Source organism: Echeneis naucrates, chromosome 22 (genome assembly GCF_900963305.1).
Source record: "Echeneis naucrates chromosome 22, fEcheNa1.1, whole genome shotgun sequence".
Taxonomy (NCBI): Eukaryota; Metazoa; Chordata; class Actinopteri; order Carangiformes; family Echeneidae; genus Echeneis; species Echeneis naucrates.
This window is the reverse complement of record NC_042532.1, coordinates 18,867,877-18,884,448: the sequence shown is the minus strand read 5'-3', so window position 1 is coordinate 18,884,448 and position 16,572 is coordinate 18,867,877. Positions and strand designations below refer to the sequence as shown.

The 16,572-nt window shown below is 43.2% G+C and overlaps 2 protein-coding genes and 1 pseudogene across 5 annotated transcripts; 1 reads left to right on the top strand and 2 right to left on the bottom strand.

Moving 5' to 3' along the window:
* Nucleotides 1-859: 859 nt before the first annotated feature.
* On the top strand, nucleotides 860-6,022 carry hhipl2 (HHIP-like 2). The gene is made up of 10 exons (XM_029494367.1): nucleotides 860-1,210; nucleotides 1,743-2,395; nucleotides 2,861-3,004; nucleotides 3,116-3,447; nucleotides 3,582-3,708; nucleotides 4,074-4,219; nucleotides 4,290-4,371; nucleotides 4,690-4,772; nucleotides 5,095-5,193; nucleotides 5,994-6,022. The coding sequence occupies exons 1-10, from the start codon at nucleotides 860-862 to the stop codon at nucleotides 6,020-6,022; spliced, it is 2,046 nt and encodes a 681-aa protein (XP_029350227.1).
* Nucleotides 6,023-6,604: 582 nt separating this feature from the next.
* On the bottom strand, nucleotides 6,605-15,700 carry LOC115035663 (mitochondrial amidoxime-reducing component 1-like). Of its 4 annotated transcripts, none has more exons than XM_029493598.1 (8): nucleotides 15,258-15,699; nucleotides 14,268-14,438; nucleotides 13,842-14,004; nucleotides 13,579-13,722; nucleotides 13,192-13,253; nucleotides 12,969-13,040; nucleotides 12,070-12,175; nucleotides 6,605-6,699 (listed from the first exon to the last, which is right to left on the bottom strand). In XM_029493598.1, the coding sequence occupies exons 1-8, from the start codon at nucleotides 15,485-15,487 to the stop codon at nucleotides 6,679-6,681; spliced, it is 969 nt and encodes a 322-aa protein (XP_029349458.1). In that variant the 5' UTR covers nucleotides 15,488-15,699; the 3' UTR covers nucleotides 6,605-6,678. The 4 variants fall into 4 exon arrangements, with proteins under 4 accessions (XP_029349458.1, XP_029349457.1, XP_029349459.1 ...); XM_029493597.1 differs by lacking the exon at nucleotides 6,605-6,699 and adding an exon at nucleotides 8,163-8,267 and having other exon boundaries at nucleotides 12,033-12,175; XM_029493599.1 differs by lacking the exon at nucleotides 6,605-6,699 and having other exon boundaries at nucleotides 11,773-12,175; nucleotides 13,579-13,719; nucleotides 15,258-15,700.
* Nucleotides 6,679-9,687, bottom strand: LOC115035664 (mitochondrial amidoxime-reducing component 1-like; annotated as a pseudogene).
* Nucleotides 15,701-16,572: the final 872 nt, after the last annotated feature.

The following is a 16,572-nucleotide window of genomic DNA, read 5'->3' as shown; positions in this document are numbered from 1 at the left end:
GTGTACCGTTTTTTAATTCTCGCTGCCTTGTCGGTTTAGTCTTCACCAAAACAAATGCGAAAAAAGAAATGACGTACTTCCGCTTCCTCCTCCGTCTCTCACACCTCCGTCACTCGTTTTCTGCCATCTGGCGGAAGAAAGCTGCAAATTCTTCATTTTGCAGTTAATACTGTCTTTTTGGTGGTGCTTATTTCCAAAAATGTTTTTAATTAAACTAACTCAAAAATACATGATTTTACTGCTGCTTGCATGAATTTCTGCTTTTCTGACCAAATATACCATCAGATTTAATGAGACTAAGGATTTCTTTGGTACTTCTTCCACAGCAAAATTTAAACTCCCATCATAACTAGAGATGTTACGTGTGTACTATTTCTCCACTGTGGGCCACAGAAACCTTCATTGTTTTCTTGGCACCGGTACAAAGAAATAACAAGCACTTCTCCTGTATATTCAAATAACAGTTGACATGCTGGGACAGCAGACCAGCCAAATGAAGCACAGCTGCAAACTGCCCGGAGGCGCTTGTGTCTTAGAAAACACAAAGTGACACTTTGTGGTGCGTTTGCCTGTTGATGGTTGCATTCCTCCACATAGTTGCGTTGTAGTGCTGAAAAACACAGTTGTTGTTGTTGTTTTTGGAAAAAAAACATGAATCCATTATTCCAATTATCATTAAGTGGCGAGAAGGTGAGCTGTTGTCAGGTTACCAGACTTAGATAGATGGGATAGGATTTTGAGGGGGGGGGGGTGTAAGGGAGGTTTTACGATACTGTACCATGCGCGTCAACGTGCACGCGCTCACAGGGGCTCATACTTAAGGGACAGCAAGCAGTTGAATCCTTTTCGGGGGGCAACAATGGTGGATGCTGCGCTCCATCCAGGCGGAGCACCCTGCGCGCCTTTACGCACGGCCGCAGGGCCGAGCTCATCCAAAAAGACCCCCAGCTTGGCGGAGTTTATCCGGATGGTCTCAGCGGTGCTGCTCGTTCCGGTCCAGCCAGCATCAGCCCATCCTCAGTGCCTGGACTTCCAGCCTCCTTTTAAACCCCCCTGGCATCTGGAGTTCTGCACGCAGTACGAGCAGTTTGGATGCTGCGATCAGAAAACGGACAACGAGATCGCAGAGAGATACTGGGACGTTATTGACCAGCTGGAAGAGGGGAGTTATGAGCTCTGTGCAGATCTGCTGAAGGAAATCATGTGCCAGGTAAATATGAGTCCATTAAAGTGATGATAAATCACCTTTAATGTCTATTAATCTTCATCTTTGCAAAAACATTCATGAACACATATACAGCAGATGGATGTTCGTAATAACACCTTACAGTCTAAATGACTTGTTTTTATTTAACAATTGTCTATAAACTTTGTAATTGAATTCAGCTTTATCCAATTAGGCGGTTTGTAAATTTGGACTTCCATATGTGAAGGGGTCAAGATTGGATTGGCTGTAACTGAACCTCACCATGTGAAGAGTGGCTGTGAACCAGAATGACATGAAATCAGATTTATGTTAGTGTGAAATCTCTCCGATGGAGGGGAGCAGATAGCAAAGGTGCTTCAATGCCTTTTTGAATGTGTTGTACTTGAATGATGAAATTATTTGTTTTTTGATCTGACGCCGCAGTCAGGTCAGGCCAGATGTCCCCTGAGTTTTCACTTCCTGTCACACCCAAAGCCCTGACATACCTCTGATAGTCCGGACAGGGTCTTCAGTGTCTTGTCTTTGTCCCATCCAGGAGTGCTCGCCTTATGCTGCACACCTCTACGATGCCGAGGACCCGTACACCCCCGTCAGAGAGCTACCTGGCCTTTGCTTTGGCTTTTGCTCTGAGTTTCATGGCAAATGTGGCCGCGTGGTTGAATATTTAACTGAGAACCAGCTGCTGCGGGACATCTCAGAGCGGGACACGTCCACCTTCTGCAGCATGGTGGACCTGTCTGACCAGGACTACTGCTACCCCAACGTTTTCCGGAGTCCTGACCTCAACAGCAACCTGGGGCAGGTCATGGAGGACCCCAGGGGGTGTCTCCAACTGTGCCTGACTGAGGTGGCGAACAATCTGAGGAACCCCGTCCTGATGCTGCACAGCAGCGACGACACACACCGGATGTTCATCGCAGAGCAGCTGGGCTTCGTGTGGGTTCACCTGCGTGACGGTAGCCGGCTGGAGCAGCCTTTCCTGGACATGAGCGGGGAGGTGCTGACCACGCCCTGGCTGGGGGATGAGAGGGGTTTCCTCGGCATGGCCTTCCACCCCAAATATCGGGACAACGGACGCTTCTTCATCTACTACTCCGTCCAGGTCAACAGGAAGCTGGAGAAAGTCAGAATCAGTGAGATGAAGGTGTCTGATTACGACATGAATGTGGCTAATCCGCACTCAGAGAGGTAATCAGGGGGAAACATTCCCTGTCACTCTCTTTGACAGAATTATTAGACTGCATCCTCATCTTGGCCCTGAGGCCTTAACTGTGCCAATGTTTTCATTCACACGCTCTAAGCTTAACACTGTAAATCATCTGTCAGGATCAGCCCAAACCTTCTGGAGCCCCTTTTTTCCAGTTTAGGTTGCAATGTCCAATAATTCAAAGAGGACAAGAAACCAAAAGCATAAGATACACTTTGTTAGAAAGTTTGCTATCGCACCAAGACAAACTTTGTTTGGCATTTTAGAAATTTCTCCTTCGTATGAGAAATTTAATGAGACAAACGCTGGCTTTATGTCTTCATAGTAAACATAAAGTCACTGTCAGGATTGCCTGAAGGCGTACTGTGGAACCTCGAAGATTCCAGACATACTGTATATCTGAAAGACAAAACTTTCACCTCCACTTTTTTTTTTTTAACATTCAGGGTCATTTTGGAGATCGAGGAGCCGGCTGCGAACCACAACGGAGGCCAGCTGCTGTTTGGTCCTGATGGGTATTTGTACATTTTCACTGGAGATGGAGGAAAATCTGGAGACCCGTTTGGGAAGTACGGAAACGCACAAAACAAGTAAGGAATTGTTTTCGAATGTGAGGATCTGTTAGGTTTGACTTCTTAAAGTTTAAGTTAAAGTTCTCATTCAGACTATTTGTCACTAAATCCGGTTTCTTTTCCACTCAGGAGTGCTCTGCTGGGAAAGGTGCTGCGCATTGATGTGGATGGGGGTGACTCCAGGGGGAGGCCGTACAGGATCCCCCCCGGTAACCCGTTCATCGGTGACCCAGATGCCCGGCCTGAGGTTTATGCTTATGGGGTCAGAAACATGTGGCGATGCTCCGTGGACCGCGGAGACCCCGTCAGCAGCTACGGCAGGGGCCGGATCTTCTGCGGAGACGTCGGTCAAAACCGTTACGAGGAGATCGACATCATTGTGAAGGGAGGAAACTACGGATGGAGGGCCAAGGAGGGGTTCGAGTGCTACGATACGAAACTGTGCCACAACTCCTCCCTGAGTGAGCGTTTCTCCTCCTCGATGATGAAAATCTAAAGCTATTTATCGCTCTCATTGATGCTGCCACCACCTGTTATTTCTGCCATAATGTTCCTTTCTCCGTCTAAAACAGTACATCTTCCTCTGTCACAGCAGACGACATCCTGCCTATATTTGCATACAGCCATCATGTTGGGAAGTCTGTGACGGGGGGTTTTGTGTACAGAGGATGTGAATCACCCAATCTGAATGGCCTCTACTTTTTTGGAGACTTCATGAGTGGGTAAGAAGACATTGAGCCGAGCCAAGATTTTCTGTCATCTCTGAAGGAAAGGCAAACTTGTTTTTTTTTTTGTTTTTTTTGTCAGCTGCTGTGTTTCCAATTTTAACCAGCTTCAATCAACCGAAGGCTGAAGTTACTGTTTTATGTTCCTACTCCAGCCTTTATTTGAGAAATTAGATTAAATACATTTGAGGATTACTATGAGAACAAGAGTCCACCAGAGAACTATTTTATGCATTTGTCACTTTCCGTGATATAAATGCCTTTTCACTGGCTTTTGCATCATATCAACTATAGTTGTACTATAGTAGTGTTGATGTGACGAAGCTCATGTTGGCTATAAATGATTCTTGTCAAATTTGCAGTCGAATAATGGCGTTGGAGGAGGATAAGACAACTGGAAACTGGAAAGAAAGGAGTGTGTGCATGGGAGAGACGGAGACATGCTCCTTTCCTGGACTCGTCAACCGCCACCACAAGTTCATCATCTCGTTCGCTGAAGATGAAGCAGGTAATGTTTCTTCTGCAGAAATGGATTTCATCAATGTGACAGTGCTGATGAGCATATGTTGTTTTTTTAGGGGAGCTGTATTTTCTGGCCACGTCGTATCCCAGTGCCACGTCTCCTTATGGAACCGTTTTCAAATTTATGGATCCATCCAGGTATTAAAATAATCTTTATTTACCTTAAGAAACTAGCAAACTCTGTATAAATATGTACCATATTGAGAACATCAATATCATTCTCATCACCATTGCAGATTTCCCCACTGGGCACAAATAAAGCATTATTTTATTTGACAGCCTCCTGAGTCTACAATAGCTGTTTTACATTTTACGGCAGATTGCTGCTGTAATTGGATTGATTGCTTTAAATGTTCAAGACCGTTGTTATGACTGCAGTCAAACAGGTTTTTGGTTTTTTTGGAGACGTGCAAAATGATAATGATAAGATGAGAAAATAAATTTGGATTTCTGCAGGAGAGCTCCTCCGGGGAAATGCAAGCAGAAGCTGCTTTCTGTGACAGTGAAGGGCAAAAAGGTTCCCTTTGTGCCCAGAGAACGTAAGTTTACCTGGATTTTTATTGTTATTGTATTACATGTTGCTTATATTTGCCTGATGTTTTTTTTTTTTTTACATACAAACAGCATATTGTCAGGTTACTGTAAGGTAAGAAAACATTGAAGGAAATGTCAGATGAAATAGTTTTTTGCCTCTTCATGTTAATATTCTGTCAAATCATCTCAGTCACACTGAGCTTATACATAAACTATTTGTCTCCCTATTTGAAAACTGAAGACCAAAGCATTTCAAATTCTTATTTTTGGAGTTAAATATTCACTCCAGCTTTAGATGCAACAGTAACAGCGTGTGCTGATTTTCAGTGACTGTGCTGGACAGGAATGAAAAACCAACCAGACCACCACCAAGAAAACTCAAACTCACCACCAACCCACCTGTGATGAACAGCAGCCCGGCAAAACGTGCGTCGATTGCAGCCAGCGTCGTGACGTGGAGCACTGCTGCTCTGCAGTGGAAATCACCTGAAAAGAAAGCCAAGAAGAAAAACAAACTGAAACGAAAGTGGAAAAACAAAAATCTGAACGAGGAGGACGCCGAGGCGCACATGAAGAAGAAAACCAGGAAAAAGTCACAGAAAGCTGCTGTGATGGAGTCTGTCAGAGACAAACAGGAGGCAGAACCAAAGGTCAATCAAACACCTCCAGATAATGATGCTCTGAAAGCCTCCGACAGCCTGAGCGACAGAACAGTCCTCAAAAGAAGAAGAGAAAACATTCACACATCAGACTTGAGAAAAACAAACCAAAGATGAAGATGTCCGCAGCAGAATATCACCGCAACAACAAACACTGAGACAAGTTGGAGTGTAACAAGCAGCTTCAAGCAAAAAGAATTGCGTATATTTTTGTGCAGCCATTTAGCTGAACAACAACAGAAGCACTTATATTAGATATGAAGCCCATTACATGTTGTGTTTTATCATGTTTCCTTCATTTCTATAAAAACTGTGTGTGGCTCATACAATAACACAACGAGGTTCTGTACAGCTAAATATTCATCATGCTGTGTTTTATTGTATTTTACAATTTCTGAAAACAGACTTAGAAGCCATTTTGTAACACTGTTGTGTTGGTGGTGAAGAACTTAACTACAGCTGTGGGAGACCAAACAAACATCCAACGTAGCATAACGCAACATAACGCAACATAAGACAACATGACATAACATGACATAAACTGTCATCGATGCGTCAGTCCCTCAGGTACTTTCCAGACTCTGAAGGTGGGCTAGGTGAACACTCATTATTCAGACATTTTAACGACCTGTTTCAGACTTTAGCCCTGAGAGGCCTCTGCTATTGCTGTGCTGTGTCAAGGCATGCAAACGTGTGTGTTGCACTCATGTAACACACAACTAAATGTCACAAGTTGAAGCGGCCTGTTGGGGCCTCTGCAGTTAGCCTCTTGGATCTTTATGGTTACAACATAAAAACATGAGCTCCCTTTGTCATTCCTGTGGTTGTTTTGTCTTTAAAGTGTGCCCCACCCACCAACTCCACTCAGCTGACACACAAGGTGACAAACAACATTAAAAATCTCTTCCCTTCTGGCGTGGGTGTTTGCATGTCACATTCTGTAACAAAGTTGGCCTGAAGCGAGCTAAATTTGGAGAAAAACACAGATGCTCTTCTGGATCTCACCATTTAATAAGCATTGAACAATGTGCTGTTGTTAGAAATTAGTTTAATTCAGATTTTATTTGTTTCATACAGCAAAAAAAAAAAACAAAAAAAACAAACACTTACTTGGTGTATTTTTAACAGCGTTATATATTTGTGCATGTTTGTTTATTATATGTGAATGGAAAATGTGTTTAAGTGCTTTCTGGAGTTCCTCCCTGCCTCAGAAAAGTGACCCACACAGAGTTTTACCCTCTGACTCCCTCTGTCAGCGGCTGATCTTGTAGACCACATCGCCGACCTGCAGGATCCCAGTTTTCTTCACTGTCCGAACAGCGGTGACGACTTGTAGATGTGTTTCTCTGACAGATCGCACAGACGATAGCTGTGAAAGGATGATCATCAAGACCAGTGTTGGACACTACCAAGAATTATTCTTCCCGGAGAGGTATATTATGTTTTGGCTGCCACACCTTTGACCTTTGACCACCTAATCCCAACTGGTTCATCCTTTAATCCAAGTGAATCTGTATCATATGAAATTAAATTCCCTCTTTTGTACCATTTAAACTCAAGTTAAACTGACATCTGACTTATTTTCTTGATCGTCATTCCTCTGTTGCCAAAAACCTTTATAGGTGTCCAGTCGAACAAAAGTGGCCGATTTAAGCAGAAAACATTTGATTAGCGCTGAAAAGTAAAATAAATACATTTTTAAATATTGTTTAATTCAAATTTTACCTTCTCAGTGTTTTCAAAGGCTCTTTTCTGTTCATGATACCAGTTTCAGGGTCAACTGTGGTGAAAGTACATCTGGAAATAAGAAATAAGGCTCAATTTATAACCAAACCCCAAAATACAAAGAGTACAGTGATTCCCTGTGTGATTCAAATCTGCGTTACCTTCCACACGACATGATGCGATGCAGTCGCACACTGCCAATCTGGATCTCCTCCTATGTGTCCTGTAAAGACCCAATCACGTCATAAGATTTTTTAGGGTTTATATTTTCTGATGGGAAAAGCTGAAGAACCCACTTCTTCGAATGCCTCGCATTCCCCGATCACTATGTTTGGGCGAAACTGCGCCGCCGTCAGGTTCTTCCCTAACCTGCTGCTCAGGTCCTTTACCGAGGCCTCTGACAGCAGCATCACAGCTGCGATATCTTTGTACGCCATTTGCTGGTCAAATGGATGAACACCTTCAGTCCAATAGCACATAACAATTTGTTTTCAAAAAGAGGCAAAGAGAAAATACCTCAAACTGTTGGAAAAGAGGCTTTCTTCCCACCGGCCTCTTGGCCTTCATCTCTGGTTGGAAGTGCAGCAGGCGAAAGGTTTTCCGTCCTCCGAGGAAACGGGTGAGCCACTGGGAGGCCTCGTCGCCACAGTCCCGGCCCTGAATGTCAGTTCGATACACACTGCAGCAGCAACAACATGATACCAGACACAACAGGAAGACCAACAGACATGCCAAAATAATGAGTGATGAGTAAATACCAGCACCATTTGCAGAATACATTTTTTTATAGTCTGCTTGTGGGAATAGAAGTTTATTCAATATTCTGAACCTCCTATTTTCACTGTGAAATTGTTTATTTTCAGTAGTTTCATGTGAAATTCAGGACTTGATCTTGTTCCAGCCTTCCTGCTTAATGAACTGGTCAAAGTTAAACCCTGTGTTGACCTGCAGTCGATGACGGGGTTGTCAGGCTGTTTGATGGGGAACTTCAGCTCCTCCATGTTCGGTCCGTTCAAACACACCTGACCTCCCTGGCAGGTCAGAGACACCAGCACCAGACGGGGCTCCTGTCTGCCCGTCACCATGTGACCGTCCTCCGTCACCACCAGCCAGTGTCTGCAAACACAAACAAAACAAACACAACTGTGGATTTCCCTCATTTGCACCATTTGGCAACTGCTCTGAGCTTTCCGACTCTCAGAGTGAGTTACAGGAAAGGTGAGGACAACATATCAGAACGGTTGACTGATTGTTTGTGGACAGAGACATTAAGAATGTCAGTTTAGGGTGTGTTCAACCTTTGTGACCGGAAAATGTGTTTGTTTTGGCAAATTCATTCCTTATGTAGTTTGCATTTCTTCACGTTTTGCTGCAGCAGAAAGTACAAGGTGAACTCACCTCTGTCATGCGAGCTCAGTTTTAGCAGTCTCCCCCAAAGTTAAATACTAACTTACATTTTGGGACAGGCTGAGGAAAAATTACCTCCCTAAACCAAATTTAACAAAAAGCTGCAATCTATGCAATTTAATTTTTAAGTAAATTGAGTAGTTAGATACGAAAGAAAATCTTTTTTTTTTTTTTTTTCAGAGAAATGAATGGTTTCTACAATATCGAACAGTTTAAAACCCTTCAGAATGGATTAATAAAGATAGGTTAAAGGTAAGATGGTCATTTTGATCATTGATCATCTGCGTTTGTGCGCCCTGACTATAATTCCCCTTTCATATCAGCAACCATTGTCTTCCAAATATTCAAGAGAAAGAAGGTCTCAGAATCTTCAAAGTCTGATGTGGATGACGTTTATTCAAAATACACAAGTACAGTATCTGAACAAACGGCTGAGTGGGTCAGGCCCTGAGGTCTGAATACACACTAACATCTGCTTAAATATTCCCGAGGCCACGACCCATTTTATTTTTAAAATTCTAGTTTGAGCTGGTCTGCCACCATTAAGTTATCTTTTTTCCGTGAGTTTGGGAGTTCCTCAGAGTTGCTGGATCTGGGGTTTTTAAAAATCATCCAGCCTTTGCACCCGTCTTTTAGTCACCTGCGCCTTTTCCTCTGTACTTTCCCAAATCATCAGCAGACCTCTGCTTCAGCCTGTTTCTAACAATGCAGGTTTGTGCTTTTGTCCGAGCACTTCAGTAAAAACTCACCGGTCCCGCAGATCCCCAACCCTCAAGCCCAGTTTCTGGCACTCTGCAGAGGTCATCGAGGCTGTTTTGCCAGATTTGAGGGGGTGAATGAAAATCTGCGACACGATACCCACACGGACAACTTTTTCTGGCTTCCACAGATACTTGTATCCAAGACAGAGTCCAAGAACTGCAAAGCCAGTTCCACCAATCAGAAGAGCAGCTGTCTTATTTTGGGCCATCGCGGCCACAGCCAGTTCCTTCAGGGTCATATAGCAAAGTCTGGAGACTTGATGAGCAATTCACTTTTTATCTCACTTCTAGTTACACCCACTTCAAGTTAAATCACGTTTCACTCTCTTAATACACAGGATTCTTCTCATGCATCATGAGAGCTGGAATGCAGATTAAACATATGCAGGTGCCCACACTAGGAATCGAAGTAGCCCTCCTTATTGCAGGTTAACCACTACGCCATCCTGCTGCTCAAGTTTAAACGGCAGAAAAAAAATCTGTAGATTTACATCGAGTTCATATACAGGTGCAATATTATATTTATTTATTCTAAATTTGATATATATGATCGATATCGACTTTATTTGTTCTGAGGGAAATGTACACTGCAATGTGCTTTACTTCCCAACATGACAGACAAATATTTTGTAATATTTTAAGTAATATTTTGACGGAGTATCTGTACTTTTACTCAAGTAGTGAAGTTGTGTACTTTGTATTGCCTGAAGACAAGTCAATCGAAAAGAGAAAGAAACTAATTTTATCTTCCAATCTTTTTCATGTCCTCCGAGTTTAAGGAATGAGTTTGCCCTCTTAAAAAAAAGAACAAGCCCAATTTCAAATGGACTGGAAGAGTAAAATGAGCCAGGAGCCACACTGGAAGACGGAACTGGAGGTAAAAGCAGATTACAAAAAGCGAGCAGGTGACCTCAGCAGACAGGGAAGCATGAAGGAAAGGAAGAGGAGAGGGGAAGATGTGAGGATTTCAAGGTTGACTGCTGATGTCCAGACCACCCTTCTGTTAATTGGTTAAAACTAATGGACTGGGCTAATGCAGATACGCCCCGCCCCCCCCCTCCCCCTCCCAGGACCTGGGCCGAACCAGACCAGACCAGGCTGGAGACAGGACCCGTCCAGAGAATATGAAAAAAAAACACACAATTGTTTCACAATTTAAGTGAAATATAATGCAATATTTGAGTTAAATAACTTTATTTGTTTACTTCCTAGTTGTAACCCCTCCCCCAACAAATGGTTTGGCCACCGAGCCTTCGCTAAGCCCCGCCCCCCTTGGTTACTGTTGCTACGCTAGGCTGCTTCCTGTTGTCTGAAGTTCGGTAGGAAAATGTCCGGTTAGCATCAGTCCGGTGATCAGAAAAGAAAGAAAAGAGAATAAGAATTTTTCTAAACAATTTTCTTTTAATGTGGTGACGGTGAAGCTGGGACGAGAAACGTGGAGCAAGGTAAGAAACAGCGCAGTTAGCTTGTAACGTAAGCTAACTGTCCAGCTCTAATGCTAACGTCCATTAGCTTAGCCTAGCTTAACTTAGGCCGACACAAAAGTTATCTTTGACAGAAACAGCTGAGTTTGGTAGCTCCATCAGAAAGGAAGTGACATAGAGGAGAGGGCCTCCCAGGTGGGAGGAACATACCTGGAACACGCCCAGAGGTACGCGTGTTACAAAAACAATGAACAGTAATGTTAGACAACCGCAAAAGTAGCGAGTAAGGAGAGCATCAATAGAAATGTAGAGGAGTAAAAAGTACAATATTTGTTCTTCAAATGTAGTGAAGTGAAAGTAAAATTGTCCCCCAAAAATAATACTCAAGTACAGTACAGATACTGAAAAACTGTACTTCAGTACTCAAATTTACTTTGTTGCTGTCCACTCCTGGTTCTGACGCAAGGAAGTTTTGGAAAACAGTCAAGTTGATGAGGAAAATAAAAAAAAGTACTTCTCCCCACCTGCCAAACTCTGGTGTTCTACAGCACTGTTATCACCGACAGGCTTCATATGGCCTCTTTCCTCAACCAAAGCCTTCACTGCTCCAGACATCGTTAGGATTCAGCCTTCCCCATCCACAAATTCTCCTTCAAATCTATCTCCATCTCAGAAGTGCAGGACGGACTCATCAATCCCATCGATCCCAATAAATCTGCCGGCTTTGAGGACTCTCATCTGATGTTTGATACTAATGCACCGTTGTGATCTCTCTAACCTGGCGGACTGACCCTCCCTTCATACCCAGCGGCTCTTCTTCACTTTGCCCATCACAAATATCGTGCTAGGTCAAGTGAATATATCAAGCTCACCATCCCCAGTACCTCCACAACTCTACTTTGGGCAACTGTTTTCGCGCTGCAGCACCAAATGATTGGAGCACAAGCTTTCATAATCACAATTTCCTCACTGGGGGACAAAGAAAGGATTATCTTCTCCCATTTTATATTTAAATTTCTGTCTTTAATGGTAGTTTTTAATAAGCACTAAATTCAATGTGCAGCTGTTAGAAATGAGTTTAATTCAGACTTAATTTGTATTACACAGCAGCTTCCAGCTGAGTAGAATGACACAAAAATATAAAATTACTGAATTCATGTGTTTTGAACAGCAGTTTTTATTACAGATATGTGTGCCTGTTCATTCATTATATGTGGATAGATAAATGTATTTAAGTGCTTTCTGGAGTTCCTCCCTGCCTCAGAAAAGTGACCCACACAAAGTTTTACCCTCCGACTCCCTCTGTCAGCGGCTGATCTTGTAGACCACATCGCCGACCTGCAGGATCCCAGTTTTCTTCACTGTGTGCAGCTGTCCGAACAGCGGTGACGACTTGTAGATGTGTTTCTCTGACAGATCGCACAGACGATAGCTGTGAAAGGATGATCATCAAAACCGGATCAGAGATATTTAGGTAATACAACCATCAGGAATGTAACACTGCCTTTGTGGCGACCGGCAGCAGGCGTTTGAAATCAACATACGTGGAAATATCTTCCTGCTTTACACAAAAATATCTAAACAATGGATCAATTTGACCGGACCAACTAAAGAGACACTGAACAAAAACAAACACCAAACTGCTCACTGAACTGGTGTTTCCAGATTTTACTGACTCCACACAGCCCAAACTAGAGAATTGCATATTAAAAAAAAAAAAAAAAAAAATTCATTTGGGTAAATCACAACCATCTACTGAAACGAAGGGGAGGAGCTTGTGTTTCCTTCTCATAAACATACTGTATGTTTTTCCTTTGCTCAAATGAATAGTGAATTAGACTCAATGGTAGTCTGAAATAAAAATGCTGGGAGGCAACAGTGCCAACCTGCTGCCTTTTAGTCTGAAAATGTGGACTTAAAACACTGAGCAGACCGCACGCCAGCAGCACGCTCTGCGTCTCCGTGGGCGGCCACAGTTGTCGCTAATGCCTTAGCACCATCTCCAGCTGAACTGTGAGTCTGGTGATCTTATAGGAAGGGTTGTGTAGTGCTACACTGCACACACACAAAGCTTTTTTTTTTTTTTTTAACATAATAATCTCCACCAGTGATCCAAAGAAACAAAAGTCTGATCAAATTAACAAGAGGCCCAACTGGCAGAACTGATTACCACTAAGAAGTTCAACATTAACACTCCTTAATTAATACAAAAAGCCGAACTTCACCTTTTTAATGTTTCCAGAGGCTCTTTTCCATTCTTGATGCCAGTTTCTGGGTCAACTGTGGTGAAAACACATCTTGGGGGGGGGAAAAAAAAAAGGGATTTATCATGTTCATACATTTAAATATGTTTAATTTGTCTTAAAACAGGGACTCTTTAGATTAATTGCTGATAGAGGAAGTGATTCCCTTTCTGATTTCTCATGAGTGAACTATCAATCACGTTACCTTCCACACGACATCACACGCTGCAGTCGCACACTGCCAATCTGGATCTCTTCCCACGAATCCTGAAAAAGCAAAGCAGTTGGTTTTGGAGTGGGAGATAAATTTAGTCCACACTGCTCACGCTGAAAAGGGCGAGTGGGATGAGTCAGAGGAACCAAATGAACATTTTTCAAAACAGGAGGGAAAAACAAAGCAAAGAATAAAAAAAAAAAAAAAAAAAAAAAAAGGGGGGGGGCTACCATGTGAAAGAAACGTCAGATCTGTTATCCATTTTTATCTGAGAGGAAGATATCAGTAAAATTTTCACATGCTTCTTGTTTATATTTTGCCCTGATGATTAATGAAGTATTTTTGATTCTGATTGTTGGTACAAGCTCAACAACCGACCTCCTCGAATGCCTCGCAGTCCGCAATCACAATGTTTGGCCGAAAGCGCTCCACCGTCACTTCGTTGTCTAACTTGCCACTTAAGTTTTTAACAGAGGCCTCGGACAGCAGCATCACAGGCCCGATATCTGGGTACGCCACCTGCTGGATTAAGGTGGAAACGACAAGATCAGCCACAAAGAACAATGTTGGAGATGTCATTTCTGCAGGAAAACACAAAAATAGCTCTCTTTAGATGGTTAAAGGGTGGAGCAGTGAAATACCTCATATTTTGGGAACAGAGGCTCCTTCTCTGCTGGTCTCCTGGCCTTCATCTCAGGTTCAAAGTGCACCAAGCGAAAGGTTTTCCCTGCCCCAAGGTAACGGGTGAGCCACCGAGACGCTTCAGCCCCACAGTCCCTGCCCTGAATGTCAGCGCTGAACACTCTGGAGGAAAAAAAAAACATCAAGAAGCTTTACATAAGTCTGCAAACACAGTTAAGTGTCATTTATAATCTCTGCTCTGGTTCCTCTTTTATACTAATAAATCTTATCAGATGCAACAATTTGCTGCTTTTTTCAGTTTTATTGTTGTGATGTAAAAAAAAAAAAACTGCTTTTGGGTTTTGTTGTTTGGATGAATTAAAAGTAAAAACAGTTATGAGAGGGTCAGAGGGCATCGTGGAGCCAAAGTTAAACCCCGTGTTGACCTGCAGTCGATGACGGGGTTGTCGGGCTGTTTGATGGGGAACTTCAGCTCCTCCATGTTCGGTCCGTTCAAACACACCTGACCTCCCTGGCAGGTCAGAGACACCAGCACCAGACGGGGCTCCTGTCTGCCTGTCACCATGTGACCGTCCTCCGTCACCACCAGCCAGTGTCTGCAAACACAAACAAAACAAACACAACTGTGGATTTCCCTCATTTGCACCATTTGGCTTCCCAGCTGAAACTTGGAACAGACTCGACGCAAGAGTCCAGTAAGGTGAATGAAAAGGTTGTGAGAAGAACACACAAAGAAAAGAGGACTGATGTCATCACAGGTTCTTAGTTGGAGCTTTTGTGACTCACGCATGAAAACATGTTCACCTGTTGTTTGGCGTGCCTGAATTGAAGCTTGGCAGTTTGCCCAGAAAAGCTTCCTCGTGACTAGATTTACTTTTAAATGAATTATTTAATGAACGTGGGCTTCCATAAAGCTCAGGACGCCATGAAGAAAATGATCAGGTAGAAATTACACAAATAAAAGTTCTCAGGACTATTTTTCACTTTGTGTCAACCCTTTTAGAACAAAAATGCCAGTTTTCATTCTATCAAACCAATCCAAGTTTAAAGGGTTACAATAAGACGAGATTCATTACAGCATTTGGATTCTTGGGGTGACGTTTTAACCCAATAATGGGAAAAGTGCTCCTTTTATTATTATCTAAATAATAAAAACATCAGTATTTGTCCTCTGGGCCTCCATTTCTTGGATATTATGCATGAGTTCAAGTGCAAACAGGATTGTAACGCAGCTGGAAAAGCAAACACATGAAGTCATTTTGGAGGATTACAGAGGCTTTTACAGATTATTGTGTGCCTCAGACTCATTTCTGAGGTCAGTCGGGTCAAAGTGAGCCGTCACAGATGAAGTGGAGTTAAAGAGAAGTGTGGCCCTTTTCCCACTTTGCCTTTATTTGTCTGGAGCACCGACTCACCGGTCCCGCAGCTCCCCGGACTTCAGGCCCAGTTTGTGGCACTCGACCCGGTCCACCGAGGCCGCTCTGCCGGACTTCAGCGGGTGGATGAGCAGCTGCGACACGACCCCGACCCGGACCAGGTTTTCAGGCTTCCGCAGGTATTTCAGTCCGAGTCCGAGTCCCAGGACCGCCGCTCCGGCTCCGGCCACCAGCAGGACCACCTTCCTGTTCTGGACCAGCAGGTCCATGGTTCAGGGCTCTGCAGGACTCTGCAGGACTGGGTGGACTTTGTTCTGCAGGCGGTCCGTGTAGCGTTCACGTTCCCTCGGATGACAGAACCACACCCCCTAACTTTGGTCTGACAGGCGGAGGACTGGACCCAAACAGGTCCTGATCCACCTTTTAGATCATGTGAAACTCAAGGCCAGCGGACCACATCCGGCCCGGGACACAACTATATCCGGTCCGCAGGTCACTTCAAACGTCAAATATAAGACTCATACTTCAAATCCCACAATGCAGTGCGACAGCTTCCTGACTTTGGAGTTTGCTCCAGCAAGTTCATATTTTGAAACTGTATCATTTGGACAGGAAACATTTTTATGTAGGAAAAATTTCTAAAGTTTATTTTATTAAGAAAAATAAATATTTATGTTGAGAATATAATTTGTTTTAGTCTGTTTAACACCACTGATTGATTCTCTAGTTTTCTATAACAGTGAAGTAATCTTTTATTTATTTATTTTGTTGTTGTTGAACAACAATGATGGGAACATTTCTTCTGTCTTCTGATACACCGATCAGGCCTAACATTATGACCTCTTACAGGTGAGGTGATAACACTGATTATCTCTTCGTCATGGCAGCTGTTAGGTGTGGAGGGAGTGTGAGTGAGTTAGAAGCTGAGAAAATGAGTGTAATTATACATGAGCTAAATTGTGATGGCTAGATGACGGCGTCGGAGCATCCTTTATATTGAAAGAGTGAGAAAGAGTGATAGTGTGCTGCTGAAATGTGAAAACTCTGTCCACTCAACAATGTAAAATTGGTGGACAACATCTCCGTAACATAACCATAACAGAGACACAAGTGAACTTTAACACTGAGTCCAAGTTGGCACTAAATGTGACCAGGTTTGTCCAAAACCAAAGAAGAAACCGAGTGACGTAATGTCGTAGATGACCTTCTCAGTGCAGCTATTTTTGTCTTTGACATAGATACTCAGGTCTATGGCCAAAGTAGAAAACAGCAGATGCTCCGGCCACAGGGGGCCAATACAGGGATTTGTCAAATGGATGCTCCTTCTGTTGCTTTTCTGTCCACATGTAATGGT